The sequence below is a fragment of the Xyrauchen texanus genome, chromosome 6, assembly GCF_025860055.1.
Source record: "Xyrauchen texanus isolate HMW12.3.18 chromosome 6, RBS_HiC_50CHRs, whole genome shotgun sequence".
NCBI lineage: Eukaryota > Metazoa > Chordata > Actinopteri > Cypriniformes > Catostomidae > Xyrauchen > Xyrauchen texanus.
Genome location: NC_068281.1, coordinates 35,546,208 through 35,563,820, shown reverse-complemented (window position 1 = coordinate 35,563,820; position 17,613 = coordinate 35,546,208). Strand labels below are relative to the sequence as shown.

The 17,613-nt window shown below is 39.1% G+C and overlaps 2 protein-coding genes across 3 annotated transcripts in view; one reads left to right on the top strand and one right to left on the bottom strand.

The window, feature by feature from the left end:
- LOC127644597 (adenylate kinase isoenzyme 5-like) overlaps positions 1 to 15,442 on the bottom strand; it is a 116,172-nt gene extending 100,730 nt beyond the window's left edge. Inside the window, exons 1-5 of the mRNA XM_052127849.1 lie at positions 15,109 to 15,442; positions 13,882 to 14,068; positions 12,646 to 12,813; positions 10,556 to 10,728; positions 2,938 to 3,051 (exon numbers count right to left, since the gene is read on the bottom strand). Of these exons, the coding sequence (XP_051983809.1) occupies positions 2,938 to 3,051; positions 10,556 to 10,728; positions 12,646 to 12,813; positions 13,882 to 14,068; positions 15,109 to 15,168 (702 nt within the window). The 5' untranslated portion in view covers positions 15,169 to 15,442. The remainder of the gene's footprint in view (positions 1 to 2,937; positions 3,052 to 10,555; positions 10,729 to 12,645; positions 12,814 to 13,881; positions 14,069 to 15,108) is intronic.
- Positions 15,443 to 17,119: 1,677 nt separating this feature from the next.
- Positions 17,120 to 17,613, top strand: part of LOC127644603 (GPI-anchor transamidase-like) — a 44,074-nt gene continuing 43,580 nt past the window's right edge. The window contains exon 1 of one of the 2 annotated variants that reach the window (XM_052127861.1): positions 17,120 to 17,250. In XM_052127861.1, the coding sequence (XP_051983821.1) occupies positions 17,167 to 17,250 (84 nt within the window). In that variant the 5' untranslated portion in view covers positions 17,120 to 17,166. The remainder of the gene's footprint in view (positions 17,251 to 17,613) is intronic. The other variant, XM_052127864.1, reaches the window with a different exon arrangement.

Genomic DNA, 17,613 nt, shown 5'->3' with positions numbered 1-17,613 from the left:
CAAGTGGTGACTACTGTGAAAATGCAGCAAGTGCATTTAGAGCAAAGTGTTATCTGAATTTTGTGTGGTTCTCAACTGGTGGGCTATGACCCAAAAATGGCCAAATTACTGAGAAGCACCATCCCCCATCAGATATTTTTGCATGAATTTGAATGTGTTTACCTTTTGTTTATGGTGCTACTGATAGCATATTGTGCAAACAACCTTTGAGGCATGGGTTCTGGTTCCAAGAAAAACAGAAAGTATTTGCAATTGTGTTCACCAGGGGTGGATTGGGAAGAGAAATCGGCCTGGGATTTTACATAGCAACTGGCCCAAAAGCTGTCCTTTTCTGCATATCACTGCCCCCTTCTGCGTATCGCGGCACTGTTTTGTGGCCCGTTCTGCATAACGCGGTGGCTCATTTCAGCTTATCGCTGCCCATTCGGCCCTTTCGCAGCCGGCCCACTGGCCAGTCCACCCCTGACTGGGAAAATGCCCGGTATGCCGGATTACCAATCCAGCCCTGGTGTTCACATAAACATTAGTGAGCATGGTTCCACCTTTTTACTTAAAAGGTTTTATTTTGACTCCACCAACGGTTCAAACTGGTCTCGCTCTGAATTCGGAACCAGTAGCATTTCACTGTTGGCATTTCATGAGCTGTAAATGTTGTTGAACATATGGACACTTGTGAGCTTCAGTTTCTGGGAAAAATGTCCACAGAGGGACGTCAAAAGCGAGTTGTTGTTAGTTGTAAGTGATGTAAAGAGGAACACCTTTTTTTTTAACTCCACCCCCCAAACCCAACCTTAAACCTAACCGTCAGGAGTAAAAATGTAAACTTGGAGGGAAAAGAAACCTCTGAATCGCCTTATATATATATATATATATATATCTGTGAACTCTAGTACATAATTTACAAATAAAAATAGTACAAATCGCTTTTGGCACCACTCTTTCTCTAAACTATATTTTCAGCTTCATTAACTGGGGCAGTGGTTTAAATTTCAGTAATCACAGACCAATTTCAGCAGCAAAACATTTGACCTCATTTGCATATTTCACTGCTTGATCAGTCTGAATATTTTGAATATTGTTGAGCAGTTCGTGGTAATTTTAACAATATTTTATGTTTAATCAAGGACATTTTGATGCTTTAATGTTTTCTTAATCGAAACATTTTGAGTAAATGTTTGGTTTACTTTTGTACAATAAACCATTTTGGCACTGTGTTGTGTCGCCTCTTGATGTCCAATGTAAAATCTGTGTTCAAAAGCAAAACCAGTTGCCACTGCTCTGCTGTAGAGGGTCAGTGAGTAAGACGTAGCAAACATAAAGTACTATCTGCTAACCATGCAGGCAGATAGGAAAAAGGAAGTGTGTGTAGAGAGATCTAATCAGCCATGATGACACATAAAGCAGTAGGCTGTCATTTAAGAGAAAAATGTGCATTGAGACCTGCAATTGAAAACTGTCAATGATTTCCTTTTATTGGTTGATAATAATGAGGTTGACATTAGCTCATATTTGACAGGGCTATGGACATTGATATACACCTGTCAGAGATACAGTTTGAATCTCATCACTTGGAATTGCAGATGAAGGTTGTCAAGAGGTTCCTGTCAAAAACACTGTTATGAAATAGAGCATTTAAAGTGTAGTGTTGAGATCTGACATGCATTACCTGGTCAAGTCACTCATGCAGGTGTAAATCAACAGGGTGTAAAATCTTTGTTTACAACTCAGTCCTGAATTCTCACATCACAGGTTGCCAAAAACATCTTAAGGGGCATTCACACATACAGCAATTTGCAGCAGCAAAGCAACCAGAAGCTTTTTTTTTTTTTTTACAAAGTCTATAATACCTGGAGAGAGTTAACAATTATAGTTGTTAAACTGTTCATGATATGATGCGTTATGAGCTGCTGCAATTTAACTTTAAACACTTTCCCCTCCAGAATATCCATTTTAGAGACATGAAACTGATTCCTTGTCAAATTACAACAACCTCTTATTTTCACCTGCAATATATCCCATTTGCTAACAGATTCTCAAAAGCTATGGCCAGTTGTGCAGCCCACCATTATCATTAGGGCATCTAGCAACAGAAATGGCAACTGCGAAAAAACAACGCAGCCAACTAGTAAACTACTGAGCCCATCAGATATTTTCTCATATGTCTTCCCGAACTAGTCATTGAGTCCCTTTTAAAAGCTGATGAACACATCTGTAGAGTAAACACAGTAACACTAGTTCTGCCTTCACAACCGTATCATCCACTTATGTAATTAACCACTCGGCCATGAGAATCTGAGCCATTAGCTGTGCCAAATGCTTTTAAACACACCACTAACATGAACACTGTAACAAGTTGAGCCTGAACGCAGCTGAGAAAACCTCACTTGTTAACTATTGCTTTGGGGATTATTTGTGCAATCACAGGCTGCACTCATGACAGAATTTAACAATTTCTTGGAAGCTAATAAACATGGACTAAACTTGGACTTCCTGTGAAGGTTTTTATTTATAATGTACATATGGTACATAATGTAAGGTGACAAGACTATGAGTGATGCTTTCGCATGAAAAATGTCCAATGGTTGCTTACTGGCCCAAGTCAAAAGAGCCCAACCCTATTCTGGTCCCTAGATATGGCTCAGATCCTTCATTCACTGTAAATATACGGTATGTGATTTTTTTATACCAGTTTTATCGTCCACCAGACACAAATTTTGAGTAAAGAGTTAGAACATCACTCAGAACATGCACAGCTCTCCTCAACACGCCGTACGATTTGAGGAATCATTAATGTCAGGAGTGTAAATGGTTTGGGACGAGTTACATGCACATTTTAATATTTATGGTTTGACATTTATTACAATCCCTAACCCAAAGTATGAGAAATAATAAAAGGGATGTTTTACTTAGAAAAACCGCATAATCAAATCCACTCACCTGATCCTCAAACGAGAGAGCCTGAGCCACGTCTCGAGGGAAGCCGTCTATAACTATTCCACTGGCATCTGGAATCTTCATGATCTTCTGCTTGATCTCAGTTATGGTTGTTTCCTAATGGGGATGAATGAATATACTCAGACTGAAATAATACACTCCCACAAAGATTTCTAAGGATCTCTATTACCTTGATTCAAATTAAAATATTAATCAGCACAAACAAGACAAACTCAATTACTTCCATTTCAGTCAAGTTTGCACTGGTAAACTGGTTTACCTTCCTCATATGGGAAACCTCATTCCTGTAAGCAATTTGATCTTCATAGGTCAGATACTTGCACGGTAAATGTGCTTTGTAATTCGGGGCTGTTTTAAATCAGTATGGATGAAAGGCTGAGGCATAATGTCTAAGATGAGTTGGGCTTCAAGGGCAATCATTCCGTAATTCACCGGAGACATTCAGTAAAGTAGAATATTTTTTTAAATCATTTATCCTTAAATTCTCTATGCTTTTTCCACGATGAAAGAGATCATGTGCTTGAAAATGAAATCATCAAACACTCATCTGACTTACAGTATAAATTCACATTTTAAGTGATTTTTAGTATAATTGAGGAGTGCAGTGGCATTTTAGGATAACCTTAATCTTTCTAGAGCTCGAGGGGGAAAATGTTCAAGCGTAGCAAATCTAATGATGTGGATGGCATCATTTATGACAGAGATCTAGCGTCAGTACAAGACAGCTCTAAAAGCAACTCGTACATCAGTCATTGTCTGTCGACCCGGTTTGGAATGTAATTCATACACTCAAACGCTCTTTTTCAAAGTAATGTTCAAAAGTAGAGGACCCTTTTTCATTAAGACTCTCCTCCACATGCAAAACTTTTTGAATCACATTTAGATCGAACAATTGGTAATTTGCACAGCTGTTTGTAGTTTAATCAAGCTAATGATAAAATTCATGTGAGTTTATAGAATAATGTACATCAATTAATCGGTTCTGATCCAAAACAATCCAGCAGCAATGGCAAATAAGTTGGACCTGTAGTACAGCTGTTTAAAAACAAAACAATTTGCATACATTTTTTATAAACTTAGACAACATATATTTAGAAGTAAATTGCTTATAGTTAATTGCTTTAGAGGGTTCATATCACATGTTTTTTATGTCCCCCACCCCCGCAGATTACTCATAATATTAGTCAAGGTGTTATAATGTAGTTTTTTATGACAATTTTTAATTCCCTCTTTGAACTTTAGTGACTTAATCAGTTATTTCTTAAACCTGAAGCTTGCTAAAACTGCAAATTAAATTACGCCAGATCTGCCTTTGTCTGCTCAGATTTCAGTCACTTTTGCTAGCACGTCTACATTGGCTATCATAGTAATGATATTTGTCGCAAACAACAGGGTAAAGAAAGGGGAAGGGTGGCATATATGATCTATGACATATGTTCTCTTGACGCAACACCTGACATTAGGACCCGCCACACAAAAAATGAAAACGTAACAGAACATTCAATATGACTGTTCAGACTGAGATGCACAAACAAAAATCTGATTTTAATTGGACAGAATTTGCATGTCCCGCCCCAGGACATATGGGTATAAGGGTGTGCGTCTGTCAGTCAGGTTTTTGCACTGAGGAGCAGAGAATAAGGTACAGCCATTTACAGTGGTAGGTCTAGTGTCGTGGCCGGCGTCAAGGCAAGATGGAGACGTGGAAGTACGCGCCCTTCAAGTCTACAGCTGTGAAACATTTTGAACGGGAGTTTGTGTAAAGCCCGGTTGAGAACTCGCAAGTCCAAGATTGGCCGCAACCCACCGCCTTTTTTGGGTACGATGAAGTAAGGGCTGTAGAAACCCTTCTTCATCTTGGCTGGAGGTACGGGCTCTATCGTGTCCTTGAGTAGCACAGTTGTAATATCTGCCCGTAAGGCGCTGGCGTTTTCAACACGCATCGAGATGGAGCGAATACCGTTGAAACGAGGTGGGAGCCTGGCGAATTGAATCACGTAGCCGAGTCAGATGGTCCTGGCCAGCCAACGCGACAGGTTTGATAGTGAAAGCCATGCATTCAAGCTCTGTGCGAGGGGCACTAAAGGGACTAATGTTTTTGACGTACCGGGTGGGGCTTCGCAGCGGGGGATGTTGAGCAGGTAAGTGTGTCCCGAGGCTTGGGTGCTGAGAAAAGACTGAAAACACTTACCTTGCTCCGCGCACCCGGTAGGGGGCAGTTTAGAGACTGAGGAAGAGGTCCTGGAGAGGTGTCTTCGGAACTCGTTAGCGCCGGCCTGCTTGACTGTTGAGCATTTTTTTTTTATAATTTTTTTTTAATAAATTGTCACACATTATACATACATTTCTGCATATACATGGTGAAATTATTTATTTTTCACATATCCCAGCTAAGCTGGGGTCAGAGTGCAGGGTCAGCCATGATACAGCACCCCTGGAGCAGATAGGTTCAAGGGCCTTGCTCTTGGTGATGTTGGGGCTTGAACCCCTGACCTTCTGGTCAGTAACTCAGAGCCTTAACCGCTGAGCCACCACTGCCCACCACAGTTGCGGGTGACTGAGGTGACTGCTTCCGGGGATCCGGGACTGTAGGATTTTGGAGCCAGGGCGCCATGAGAACGGCATGCACTGTCTGGGTGTCCCAGGGAGTGAGGAAATCACTCTTTTATTGAGAATGTGGGTACCGCGTCCCGAAGGGAGTTCGGCAAATGAAAATAAGATAAATAAAGATTTTCCTCCCGGCCCTCCACTGGGGATGGAGTGGTCCTGAGACCAGCTCTGGAGCAAACATCTGATTGCCCGGGTCTTCCATCTCAGGAGCGCTTAGGAGCTTTCCGGTCCTAGAGGGGGTCCTGGAGACGGGGGGCGTACGCCACCTGTGGGGCGCTCGACGCTGGGGCTGAGAGCTGGGCCCGGGTTGAGGCGGAGCTGCCTGTTGTTTGGATGCAGGGGACGCCCTCGGTGGGAAGGTAGGGTGCAGGCTGCGCTGGGGCAGCGCCACGGCATGATGTGAGATCTTTACTGCCAAAAACTGCTGGGCGAAGTCGTCGACGGTGTCGCCGAAGAAGCCAAGCTGGGAGATGGGGGCGTTGAGAAAGCGGACCTTGTCAACGTCGTGCATCTAAACCATATTCAGCCAGAGGTTACGTTCCTGGACCACAAGGGAGGCCATCGCCCGTCCTAGTGCCCGCACTGTGACCTTCATGGCTCTGAGAGCAAGGTTGGTGGCAGAGCACAGTTCCTGCATCACATATGGATCATGGACTACCCAGGTGCAGTTCTTTAAGTGCCTTGGCTTGGTGGACCTGCAGGAGAGCAACAACATCATCCTACAGGCCTTGGAGGGGAGTACCAGACGATCCCACCAGGTGGCGGCGTTCTCGGGGCACAGGTGGATCACAACCCCTCTGTCCACCTGGGGGACCTCTGTGTACTTGTGGGCCGCCCCACCGTCAAGGGTAGTGAGAGCGGACGAGTGAGCAGGCCGGTTTCGGGCTGTAAAAGGTGCCCTCCATGACCTCGTCAACTCATCATGCACCTCCGGGAAGAAAGGTGTGGGGGTGGGGGGGCATGAAAGAAATGAAAAGCCGCGACCGCAACGCTGCCATAGTCTCGCAGCGAGTACACGAACTATCCACAAACACTGCCTCTGTGTGATCGCTACCCAGGCACACAAGGCAGCGTCTATGACCGTCAGTCTTGGAGAGATATCGACCACATCCAGGAACTGCACAGAAGTGAAAAGGCATCTTTAAAAAGCCGCGCCCTGAAAAGGACGTTCAACGCCTGCTGTGTTTTCACTCTTTTGTGAGTGAAAATGAAACTGTTTTAGAGAAATATACTCTTTTAGGAAGGAACAGTCTTTTAGACAGAAGCACTGTCGAAGCACCCAGGGGCAAGGACTGCACAGCGTGCAGAGAGGGACAAAGCCACTGGTAATGCACCGTAGATCCAACAGCAGTGCTTTGCCAACAGAGGTGAGTGGAACAGTAGTGAAATTCAGCTTGATGCTGCACAACCCCTTGGCTCTGAAGAAAAAAATCTGACCGACAGATGCACGCCCGCTTCCCTTTATACCCGTATGTCCGGGGGCGGAACATGCAAATTCTGTCTGCCAATTTCTCATTGGCCTTTTCTCAAATTCAGAGGTACACGAGTCTCTCAAGAAAGACCCCTTGTGTCACTACATTCGACTAAATGTCGAGTGAGTGACAGAAGGGGAACAGCACTTTACTGCACTAACTCACAAGCTGCAGGTTTGCTGTCAGTTCCATGTTTTAACAGTCCCATCTTTCAATAGCCTTATTTCAAAGTAGTAGTAGTTTGTTTTATTTAATGCCATGTCAGCGATCAAAGCTATTTTCATGGCAAGAATTCAATTACAAAAAACAAATATTATATAAATACAATAAAAACAAATCAAATATAAATAGCAAGTCATTTTATACAATATTTTTTTTAAGATTAATATATGATAAGAAATCCAAAACCTTTTCAGGCACAATCACATTAAATAAGTCCTTTCCTTATTTCAAATCCTGCATTATATTGTGACATGTTCACATGAACTGTTATGGCTGAAATCATCACGGATTTTAATAATAATCTTCAGCAACTCTTTTCTAAAATTGATATCCTTTGGTTTTTCTGGTGTTTAGGAATAATAGCATCGATCCTACTTCCTCATTATTGATTGAAGCCTCAATGAGACTTGGTGGGTCAACACCTCATATGTATTTTTATCAACAAAGTCAGCAGTAATGGTTGGCATGGGCATAACTAGACCCAATTTAGGAGGGCTTCCCTAAAAGGCCTCCCTAAAATTAATCTTAGCCCCCCTAAAAATCTGTGACGTTGCAGTCAGCACAAGTGTTTTAAACAGCTGCAGCCGCAACGCTAAACTTGTTTGAAGCGCAAAGTGCTTTGGCTTTGGTGACTTTTCTTACCTATAAAAACTGTCTACAAAGGGGGCAAAAACATTGGAGTGTGGGCTGTGAAGGAGCATATTATTGGTTTGACCCACTGAACAAATACGCCCCATTTACTAATTTAATTCACGAATGAGAGGATCAGCGAAAGTGCCTTTTGACCGATTGAAGAAGAGGAGGCATGTCGCTCGTTTAATTCAGTAATCTCATTTAACAAGGATAGAAAGGAGCTGAATTAATTAAGAGTAAATGTGACTAATGACATTACAATGACATCAGGATGTAGTTAAAACCTGTAATTACTACAAGGCTATGTTGTCTTTTTTTGAATACCTTGATGGCCATGCACAGCAATTCACAAAATGATATGCTTTCTTGTCATTTGAGGTGAAATTATATTGATGATATTTAAATGCTGATAAAGTCTCTTAGTAGACACAAGTTAAAAAGTATTATTTTATTTGATTCAGTCGTAAACGTCTCTATGCTTTATTAATGGTTTAATGACCCAAAACACATAAAACATTCATTTGTTGCCACCAATTGTCATAAAAGTGTGATTTAAAAAAATGGTTACTAATGAAAAAGTGAACAAATCTGAACTAATATTTATCTTTATATTGTATATTACCGGGGATATTCTATTGAAATTAAAATCTTTTTTGGAGTGATTTTCTCTTTTGAATAAATTCAAAAGACTCATTTAAGAGTTAATACACTTCATTAAAATTTACATTTTGTGGTGTTTTTATATAAGTTTAATCATTATAAGTTGCGAAATTGTTGATTTTTTAATTTAATAAACACCATTTTTTAATTTGTTAATAAATGGAAAATAATGGGGTCCTGGGTAGCTCAGCAAGTAAAGACGCTGACTACCACCAATGGAGTCGTGAGTTCGAATCTGCTGAGTGACTCCAGTTAGGATTGCTAAGCAACCAAGTTGGCCCGGTTGCTAGGGAGGGTAGAGTCACATGGTGTAATGTGGTTCTCGCTCTCAGTGGGGTGTGTGGAGAGTTATGCGTGGATGCCACGGAGAACAAGCCTCCACACACGCTATGTCTCTGCGGTAACGCACTCAACAAGCCACGTGATAAGATGCGTGGATTGACGTCTCAGACCTGGAGGCAATTGAGATTCCTCCACTGCTACCCAGAATTATTTGAATGGTTATTGAAACGGTAAACATCTTGAATGATTGGAATACATTAAATATGCACATCTAATAGTGTCATTGGGGACTGAGCACCCCTAGGATTGAAATCCTAGATTCACCCCTGATGGGTGGTCATGAAAGCTGCATCATACAAATCATCTTTTGGCCCTTACGTTCCCTTCAACCATATCACAGTCTGAAAAAAGTATTCTTTGTAACCCTATTCCAGTAAATTGTTAGTAGAAAGTGGTTTTATTTCTCTGCCAGAATATAAGGAAGATAGAGTAGACCTGCCTTAGTATAGAGGTACATTTACTGCAGAGAAGGATTAAATGACTCGGGCTGGTCATTTTATCATCTTGTCAATAAATTTTAGAGATAGACTGTCCCCTCCTACAACATACAAAGCATTTCAGAAGTGCTTGTGGGACTCAACTCCCAGTGGTAGGTCTTATAATCTGTTTTTCTTTTAAATCCTTCTTTCCAAAATATGGTGGCCTCATTTCCATAAGTATAATGGCAAAATCTTTATTTTTGCACTACATTTTGTTGACACTATAGAAGCAGAAATGAAACAGCTATATCTGAACCTTTTATCACAACATGAAAAGTCTTCTGGGCTTTTTGTGTATTTTAGTTCTGTTCACACAGAAAAACTTGGATTTGTGATTCTAAAACTGGGTCATCCTTTAATCGGAGTAACTAATGATAAGACTTTTCAAAAACAGAGAATCGTCAAGCCCTTTCAGTTCTAGATTTGTGTTCTGGTATCAGTGAACGGTTCATATTAAGCATATTCTGCTCTATTAAAGTGTTTGTGAGCATTGTTGGGCAGATTACTTCTGAAATGAAATCTGGTACTGATTACAAATGACACAACTAAAGGCCTGTTCACACCAAATCCGTGACGATTACGCGAGACGAACTTCCAGAATCCATTGTTACCGTACAAAAGCTCGTTCGGAATTAATATTTGTACCGAAACAAAATGGACTTGGTGTGAACAGGCTTTAAAACTGTAATATTTAAATTTTGGGTAATAAAAAAGTATTACTTGGATAACTTTTGAATAACTTATTGCATGCTTTGATGAAAATCTAATTTTAAATGTATTAAATATTGTATTGCACTTTATATTGTATCAAGTACTGATTCTTAGAAAGTCAAGACTTTTAGGTTTTCGTTATGTAATTGTGTAATCCATAAAAAAAACTTCAATCTGATATGAAATGTAAAAAAATTACAATACATTATTTTTGTAATCTGGCTACATAATCCAAAATACACATAGTCCATTACCTCCCAACACTGTTTGTAAGATTTAGATGTTAATGTGGAAAAAGTAGTAGACTGTTGCAACCAATGACCAAAGATAAAATGTCTAATATTAATAAGGTGTAATGCCAGGGCATTAAGCATAGAAAACCAAAAATAGCAGATACTATGAAGATATTCACATGCATGCTGAAGATTTGCCTTTTAATTTGACACCCTTATTCCACTGTCTTATACATACCTGTGGTGCCAGTTCTCCATTGGTGATGATCCTGGCAATCAGACTCCACTTCCTGTTGCTGGTGGCATTATGGATCATCTTTTTCCTAAGTAGCTCACCCACTGACACATATTCAAAGCCATAGCGCTCTGCGATCTTCAGACACTGTGTCCCTTTACCACTGCCTGGGCCACCTGTTTAGGCAGAAGGTGTCAAGAGAATCAACACTCACTACAGAGACAAAAGCAAATGCATATCCCTTGAGAGTGAATGAAGCCATAAGTATGATGTCTTGAGCAATCAGGATTTCTTAGATTTAGATTTACTGACCTGGTTTGCCAAACCAGATGACCTTAAAAATCTCTTACTTTAGGTCAATATCAATTAATGATGACCAAACAAAGCACTGTCCAAAATTTGGCAAGAGCATCGATTTCCATACTCTAGTCGAAGTTGGGATAGACATTTTGCAGAGAAATCATAGAAATACATCCCTCGTTTGAGACAAAAATATTACGGCTGTCAATTTAACGTGTTCATTTAGTGCAATTAATTATATATAAAATAACGCATTCAAAATGTTAACGGAATTAACCATGCTTCCTGACCCGTATGAAATTCAGTAATAAAAGTAAATATTGTCCTACCAGTGGAGCAATTCAAGCTTGAAGTACATGAAACTTTGTTTTTTTTTTATGAGCTGCATCAGCAGGGGGCAGTAAGTGTGCCTCAACAAACCACACAAGCGGCACAGAATAAGAGCCGTTCACACAGGACACGTTCTTATCAGCTGGATGAAGCACAACAAAAGGTATGGATCTCGAAAAACGATTTTCAAAGTTTCAACAACTTTTAACTTCACCCCCGTTCCTCAACAAACCACTCAATTTAAATTTTTACTCATGTCGGTAGCAAAAATGGAAATGTTGCATGCCAAAGTATAGAAAGCACAGCTAATAACTGCATTCCATATTAAAGCATTCTGCCTACTCCAAATGTGAAATGCATGTGAACTGAATGTGCTACAAACATATTAAAACCTTGAACTATTACAGAAGCAAAATAGAAAGTAAATCAAAGATGAAGAATAATTGCTGAGATCTACTATCTTAAGACGTCACGTAACACTACATGTTGGTTACTTGATTGATGGGATATGCATGTTCATTTGCTTGTGGTTTAAATACAGCTATGGTAACATGTTACTCTAGCAAATTAAATCAATACATCAGTCAACTTAAGGAGAAATGCCTGCTAAGAAGTCTGATAAAGCATGAGGGAAATATAGAACTATCAGATATCTCAATCTGAACTATTACCAACCTTATGACTCTACAGAGCTGTTTACACCTGGTATTAACATCCATCTCTGGTGATCTGTTCACAAGTGGTCACAGTGCACACATGTTTACACCTGGTATTAACATGTGTCTTAAATCCATCTCATGTTACCATTTGTAATTGGATTTCAATGAGGTGAAGGTAATTGATTTCATGACAGCATCCATTACTTACTAAGTCAGTGATTGTGCACGTTAAATAAAAACAGAAGAGTAAAAAAAGCACAGTAAACCGCAGTGTTGCTCTCGAATATTAGCCTACTTGAATTTTAATCACAAAAATGTGAAGTTTCGAGCAGAATTTAGCAGACACGTTGCATCGAATTATCCTTGTCACTTTATACAGGTGAGTAGGTGGCACTTCGCTGTTGCTTCTAGAAGCATTGGGACATATTCGCTTTTACACTATGCAATGTGGTAACATGCATTTTTCACTATCTAAAAATGTGGTTTGAGTGATCAGATCAAGAAACACTTTACCCAATATCTAAATTCTGCTTCTATTTCTCTTGTATATAATAGTTGAGAGTTGTCTCTTCATATTAACATGTGACAGGAAAAATATTTAAACATTGAATAAAATCACACACTTCAGTTTTAATTATTTGATCACATTAATTAATTAATCATACAGATACCTACAACAAACATATCCAAGAGCACATACATAAACACCACTGTTTTTTTTCTCAAACACATGCCAATACAGTAGGTGCAAGTCTAAAGTTTCAAGCCTGTTATCTGTACCCAGTACCCAGACTTTGGGCTTACCTATGATGAGGATGACTTTGGGTCTGGGTCTAGAGGGGTCAAAAACTTCATACTCCTCTATGAGCTCCGCTGTCTCAGACAGGTCTGAGTCGCTCTCTATGGAGAACTGGTTGATGGGTGGGAGGCGCTCGTACCTCCGATAGGGGAAGTTGGGGCTATCTGGGAGAACTGCATGGATGAATGCAACAATTTTAGTTGTTCTGATGTCCTTAAACTTCCAAATGAAAATTGTCAACAAGTTTTTTATTTATTTATTGTACTTCAGTGTATATGAACATAGAAACAATGTACTGTAAAAAGCTTAGAATACTGAAAAGTCATATTCTCAGCCTCAACGATCTAATGCATTTTGCACACAAAAGTACTCTCTTGACCTAGTAAAGCTCTAATATGATTGGCTGACTCAATGCGGGTTTTTTTTTTGTCCACCTGGAAACAAAGTAATGTTTACAAGGTGACTCAGTCACTGAATTTGCCAAAATTTCTTAGATTATGGGCATTAAGTCTATGAAAGACACTTGTTTGAGGCACTTAGCAAGTAAATATCCACAAGAAGAGCTATATATTCTGCTTTGTTTTTATTAGATATGTCAGTGAAAAAGTCTGATATTATTTTCTCTTATTTCTTATTTTCCCTTATTAATTGTTCATGATGACTGCTGCATCACTTCTCACACTTTCATGTTAGTCTATTATTGTGGTATACTCCATTTCTCATAAACCCGCCACTAAATGGCACACAAGAATATAATAAACTGCGCTTAACTACTTTACATGTCAGTCATGTGCCTCTTTTTATCTAATTGGGTGATTCTTGGCCAGAATAAGCTGCAATTTGGACTAGACTTTTTGCAATTTAGGCAAAGGTGTGGTTACGCAAGACAAGGGAAGTCATAGCAAAGTTAGCCAATTGTCTATAATTGGAAGAATAGGGTTGTTCAGTAGGGAAACTCATTACAGTATGTTTTACTGTACAGGTGCTTTGCATTCATTTGCCTTTGTGAATTGCTGCAGGGTGTGCAGAACAATGTTACCAAGCATAAAGTCAGGAAAATCCCTACTGGTGCTTACCATAGTTTAACAACACCAGAATAATAAAGAAAGAGCTTGTTGTGTAATATTCAACAAGAAAGACAGCAGCTGGTTTGCATTAATTACAGTGTTGCTTTCGATTTGCACTTGCGTTGGCTTTTGATAACACCTCACTTTAACACCTCAGTTGTTTTCACAACTCACCATTTCGGAAAAAAGATCGGCGTGACTGCCCACCATTGAGAGGCGGTAAAGACTTCTTCTCCTGTCCAACGAATGTGTCCCACCGAACTTTGTCAGTTCCGCCGAGCTCCCTCACCTTCTGAAGACAGGTCTCTAGATAGTCTATTGGGTCATCCGGTCGGTAGTACATCAGACCAGTCAACAGACTCTGGAAAAGCAGTGACAGATCAAGAGGAAAAAATCCTTGTCATAGAAGGTGTACTGTGCATTTACTTTTCTACAGGGCAACATGTGTATTTAAGTCTTAATGCTTTACATTGTAATGCATGACCAATACAGTTTACAGGGGAAACCGTAACCTACATGACATGTATTCAGTGTCATATCTATGCACTGAACTGAAAGACAATAATAATATAAATACAAATCATAAGTTAAGGTCAATCAAAGCCAAGTTAGGAATGCTATTCCTACAAAATAACAAAAGTTTGTTGTTGATCTAATCATCACCACCACCATCATATGTCAAGGACAATCAAAATCAAGTTGGACCAAACTCTCTAAAGGAAGAGGAAATTTGATGTTGATATTTAATATCAGCAGTGTAAAGTGAGGTCTTGACTCCAGTTTTACATTTTCAATAATATGCATATGTATATAAACAGTCCGTTTTTGCATTACTCAGTTAAAACATTTATCAAAACTGTTATAGCCTGCTGCTATTTCAAGACTGACTTTTATGATCAATGTTGGACGCTTCTGAGATTAAGCTAATTTTAAGATGCTAATTTTCTCTAATGAGAAATGCGCTAATTAAGATTGTGCGTAATAACGCATAGACACTACGCCTAGAAACGACAAACCAAATGCAATGCAATATTCCAGCTTCTCAGCGCAACATATTTACAGCATAACATTATATATATATCAAATTATTACGTTTTAATTAAATTAGTTGATTATGAATCATTACGACTTGAATTTATTCACAATTATATTTACTGAATGTAGAATCATCAACATAATAATGATTATTTGGACGCTTTATTACTTTAATTCTTCTAGATTACCAGCACTCGGTTTGGAGACAATATCCCGACATGCCATGTGCCATTTACATGTCATATTTTTCCATGAAAGTAACTTATTAATGGCATTTAGGCTATTTCTTTAGTTACATCCATGATACGGATCCATTTTCTTAATTTAGGGTTCATCAATTAGAAAAGTTCACACGGAAATGCTCACCTCAAACAGTAGTGGTATCTCTCTTCTGGCGAGATATTCCTTCGCATCGTTGGTGTTCATATCTGTCTTGAGGAAACTATCGATCCTGTTGCGTTGAAATAGTCTATTCTGTTACAGACAGTTGCTGGTACACGAATCCGTGATGCTGTCCCGATCTTAACACATTCTCCAAGTGTCTACAAAGCTAGATGTCCAAAGATAGCGACACTCTCAGTAAATAGCTGTGCATGTGGCATGCTGGTTCTAACCTCTTCCGTTAGTCCTGGTCTTGGTCTCTCACTTCAGTCTTTGAATGAAAACCGCCGACACAAAAAGACTATAGAGCTGTATGTTGCCCGCGCGCTGATGTGCGTGCGTGCGTGCGCGCGCGCGCGTGTGTGTGTGTGTTTGGCCAGCTGACGTTGCGCGTCTCTTGGGGTTCATCTGAAATGAGAGGAAACCAGAACAAACGTGTCATGTTTTTTTTTAAATTCAAAATTCCAATGGTCCTAGCTTTAAATATAGAAATACCTAAAAATGTAATTTAGATATGTTTACGTTTTTAAACAAATATAAAATGAAATTGTTTAAATAATAATAATAAACAGATTGCATTCTTATATTGTTGTTATTGAACTTTTTGAATATCATTAAGTCATATTATGTCATCTTCATTATTATGCAATGTAAATACTATGGTCATATTGGCCACACACTCATGCATTCATTTAGTAGGCTAGAAAAGCACAGATTGTTCTCTTTAATGTGAAAACAATAGCATGTCAGCTGTGTCTGATATAAACAAATCATACAGTATTAACTACAAAAGGGGCAAACATGAATTGCTGGGTCTCATGAGGACATGTTGGCGTGTTACAGATTGTATTGCTATTTAGTAGCTATAGGGCCTATAGTGTAATACATCTGACATAATTTTCACAAATGATGATCTGAATATATTCAGAGATGGATTTAGTCTTTTTTAATTTGTTATACTCCATCTAACCTAAAACCTCAGTTAATCCATTGTCAGTGCTCCAGAGTGCCTACTGATAAATAGGCCCTAGAAAACATGATCATGTAGGCTAAATCAGAAGGTTTGTAAGGGGGAAAATGATTCAGATTCTCTAACATTTATTAGAGTTGAATTGTGCCTGCTGCCCTCTGAAGGAACTGTGATGGGTAAAACAAACTGTACAAACAAACAGCCTGTTTTGTCTGATGCCTAATCCTGGTATATATAAATGAGTATGAGCAAGTTTTCAGTGCTTCATTTATGCCTAATTATTATGCCTTTTTTAAAGATTACCTTTTTTTCAATTCATTTTTTATTTATTTACAGTATGCTGTACTATCTCAACAGTATCTTCAGTATCACACTGCCAAGTTCTCACAGTGGCTGGAGTAGTAGAGCTGCTAGCGCAGAAGAAAGAGACAAGGATTTCTTATATTTTTATTGTTAAATAGTAAGTGCATTTACTGTGGAATTGTTAAGTGTTCATGGAACAGATAGTGTTTTCAGCTGTTTCTTGAATGCTTAGAAGGTTTCAGCAGAAAGTTTGCCCAAGATTGTGTGCATAATCTGATAATCTGTGTTATCCAGCATGATTTGAGAATATCCCATCCTGAGTATCTTGTCTACTTCAATGGATGCAAGAAAATGTGACTAGATTGTGTTCAAACAAGGAAAGGAGTTAACATGGGGAAATCCACAAATTTGATTAGTGAAATAGCAACAGTGCAAACTCTTATACAGGCTAGTTTTTCTTCATATTACTTAATGACTTTTCTGTTTTCTGTATGCTTCTTTCAAAAGCCGACAGTTTGTTTCCAGTTTTACATAAAAATGGCATTATTTATTTTGACTCCACTATAAAAGCTATATATACAAAATTATCCACGATCTACTCTTTATGTAAAAAAAAAAAAAAGCATATATTTATGAAAAATAAGCATGCATTTTCTCTATTTTAAATAGCTGATCTGCAATCTTTATTTTGAAAAGAGGGACTTTTATACAAGCCGGAAGTAGGGCGCTTCCTGACCGTAAACTGTGCCTGTCACTGCACCGGTGACAAAATGGATTATTGCTCTTTATCGACAATATGTGCATTTATATATTTTCTTGCTTCCATACCTCATGCACACAGTGATTATGTTGAGGTAAGTATCGTCATTCACAGCTTTTGAATAGTGTCTTTTGGATTCACTGAATAGGTGAAGCTTTCACCAGTCACAGCTCAGCTCAGCAATCGTGAAAAGGTTTATAAATACTTTTTTTTCTTCAGTATTTAATAATGGTTTTAAACCCGATTCGTAATATTTATGTTAATGTAAGTTTTACAGCTTTTAAAATTTGCCCAGTAAATACTCATGACCGCAGAAATCAGCAGTATCTTATGACTGTGTCTCAAATCTGCCTATCATGTGTGTGTGGACGCCTTTGTTTCCCAGAGATGCTGTTTAGGTAGGCAACAGACTAGTTCTTTGGGACTGACGTCTGACGGATGCTTGTTTTGTTGTTTA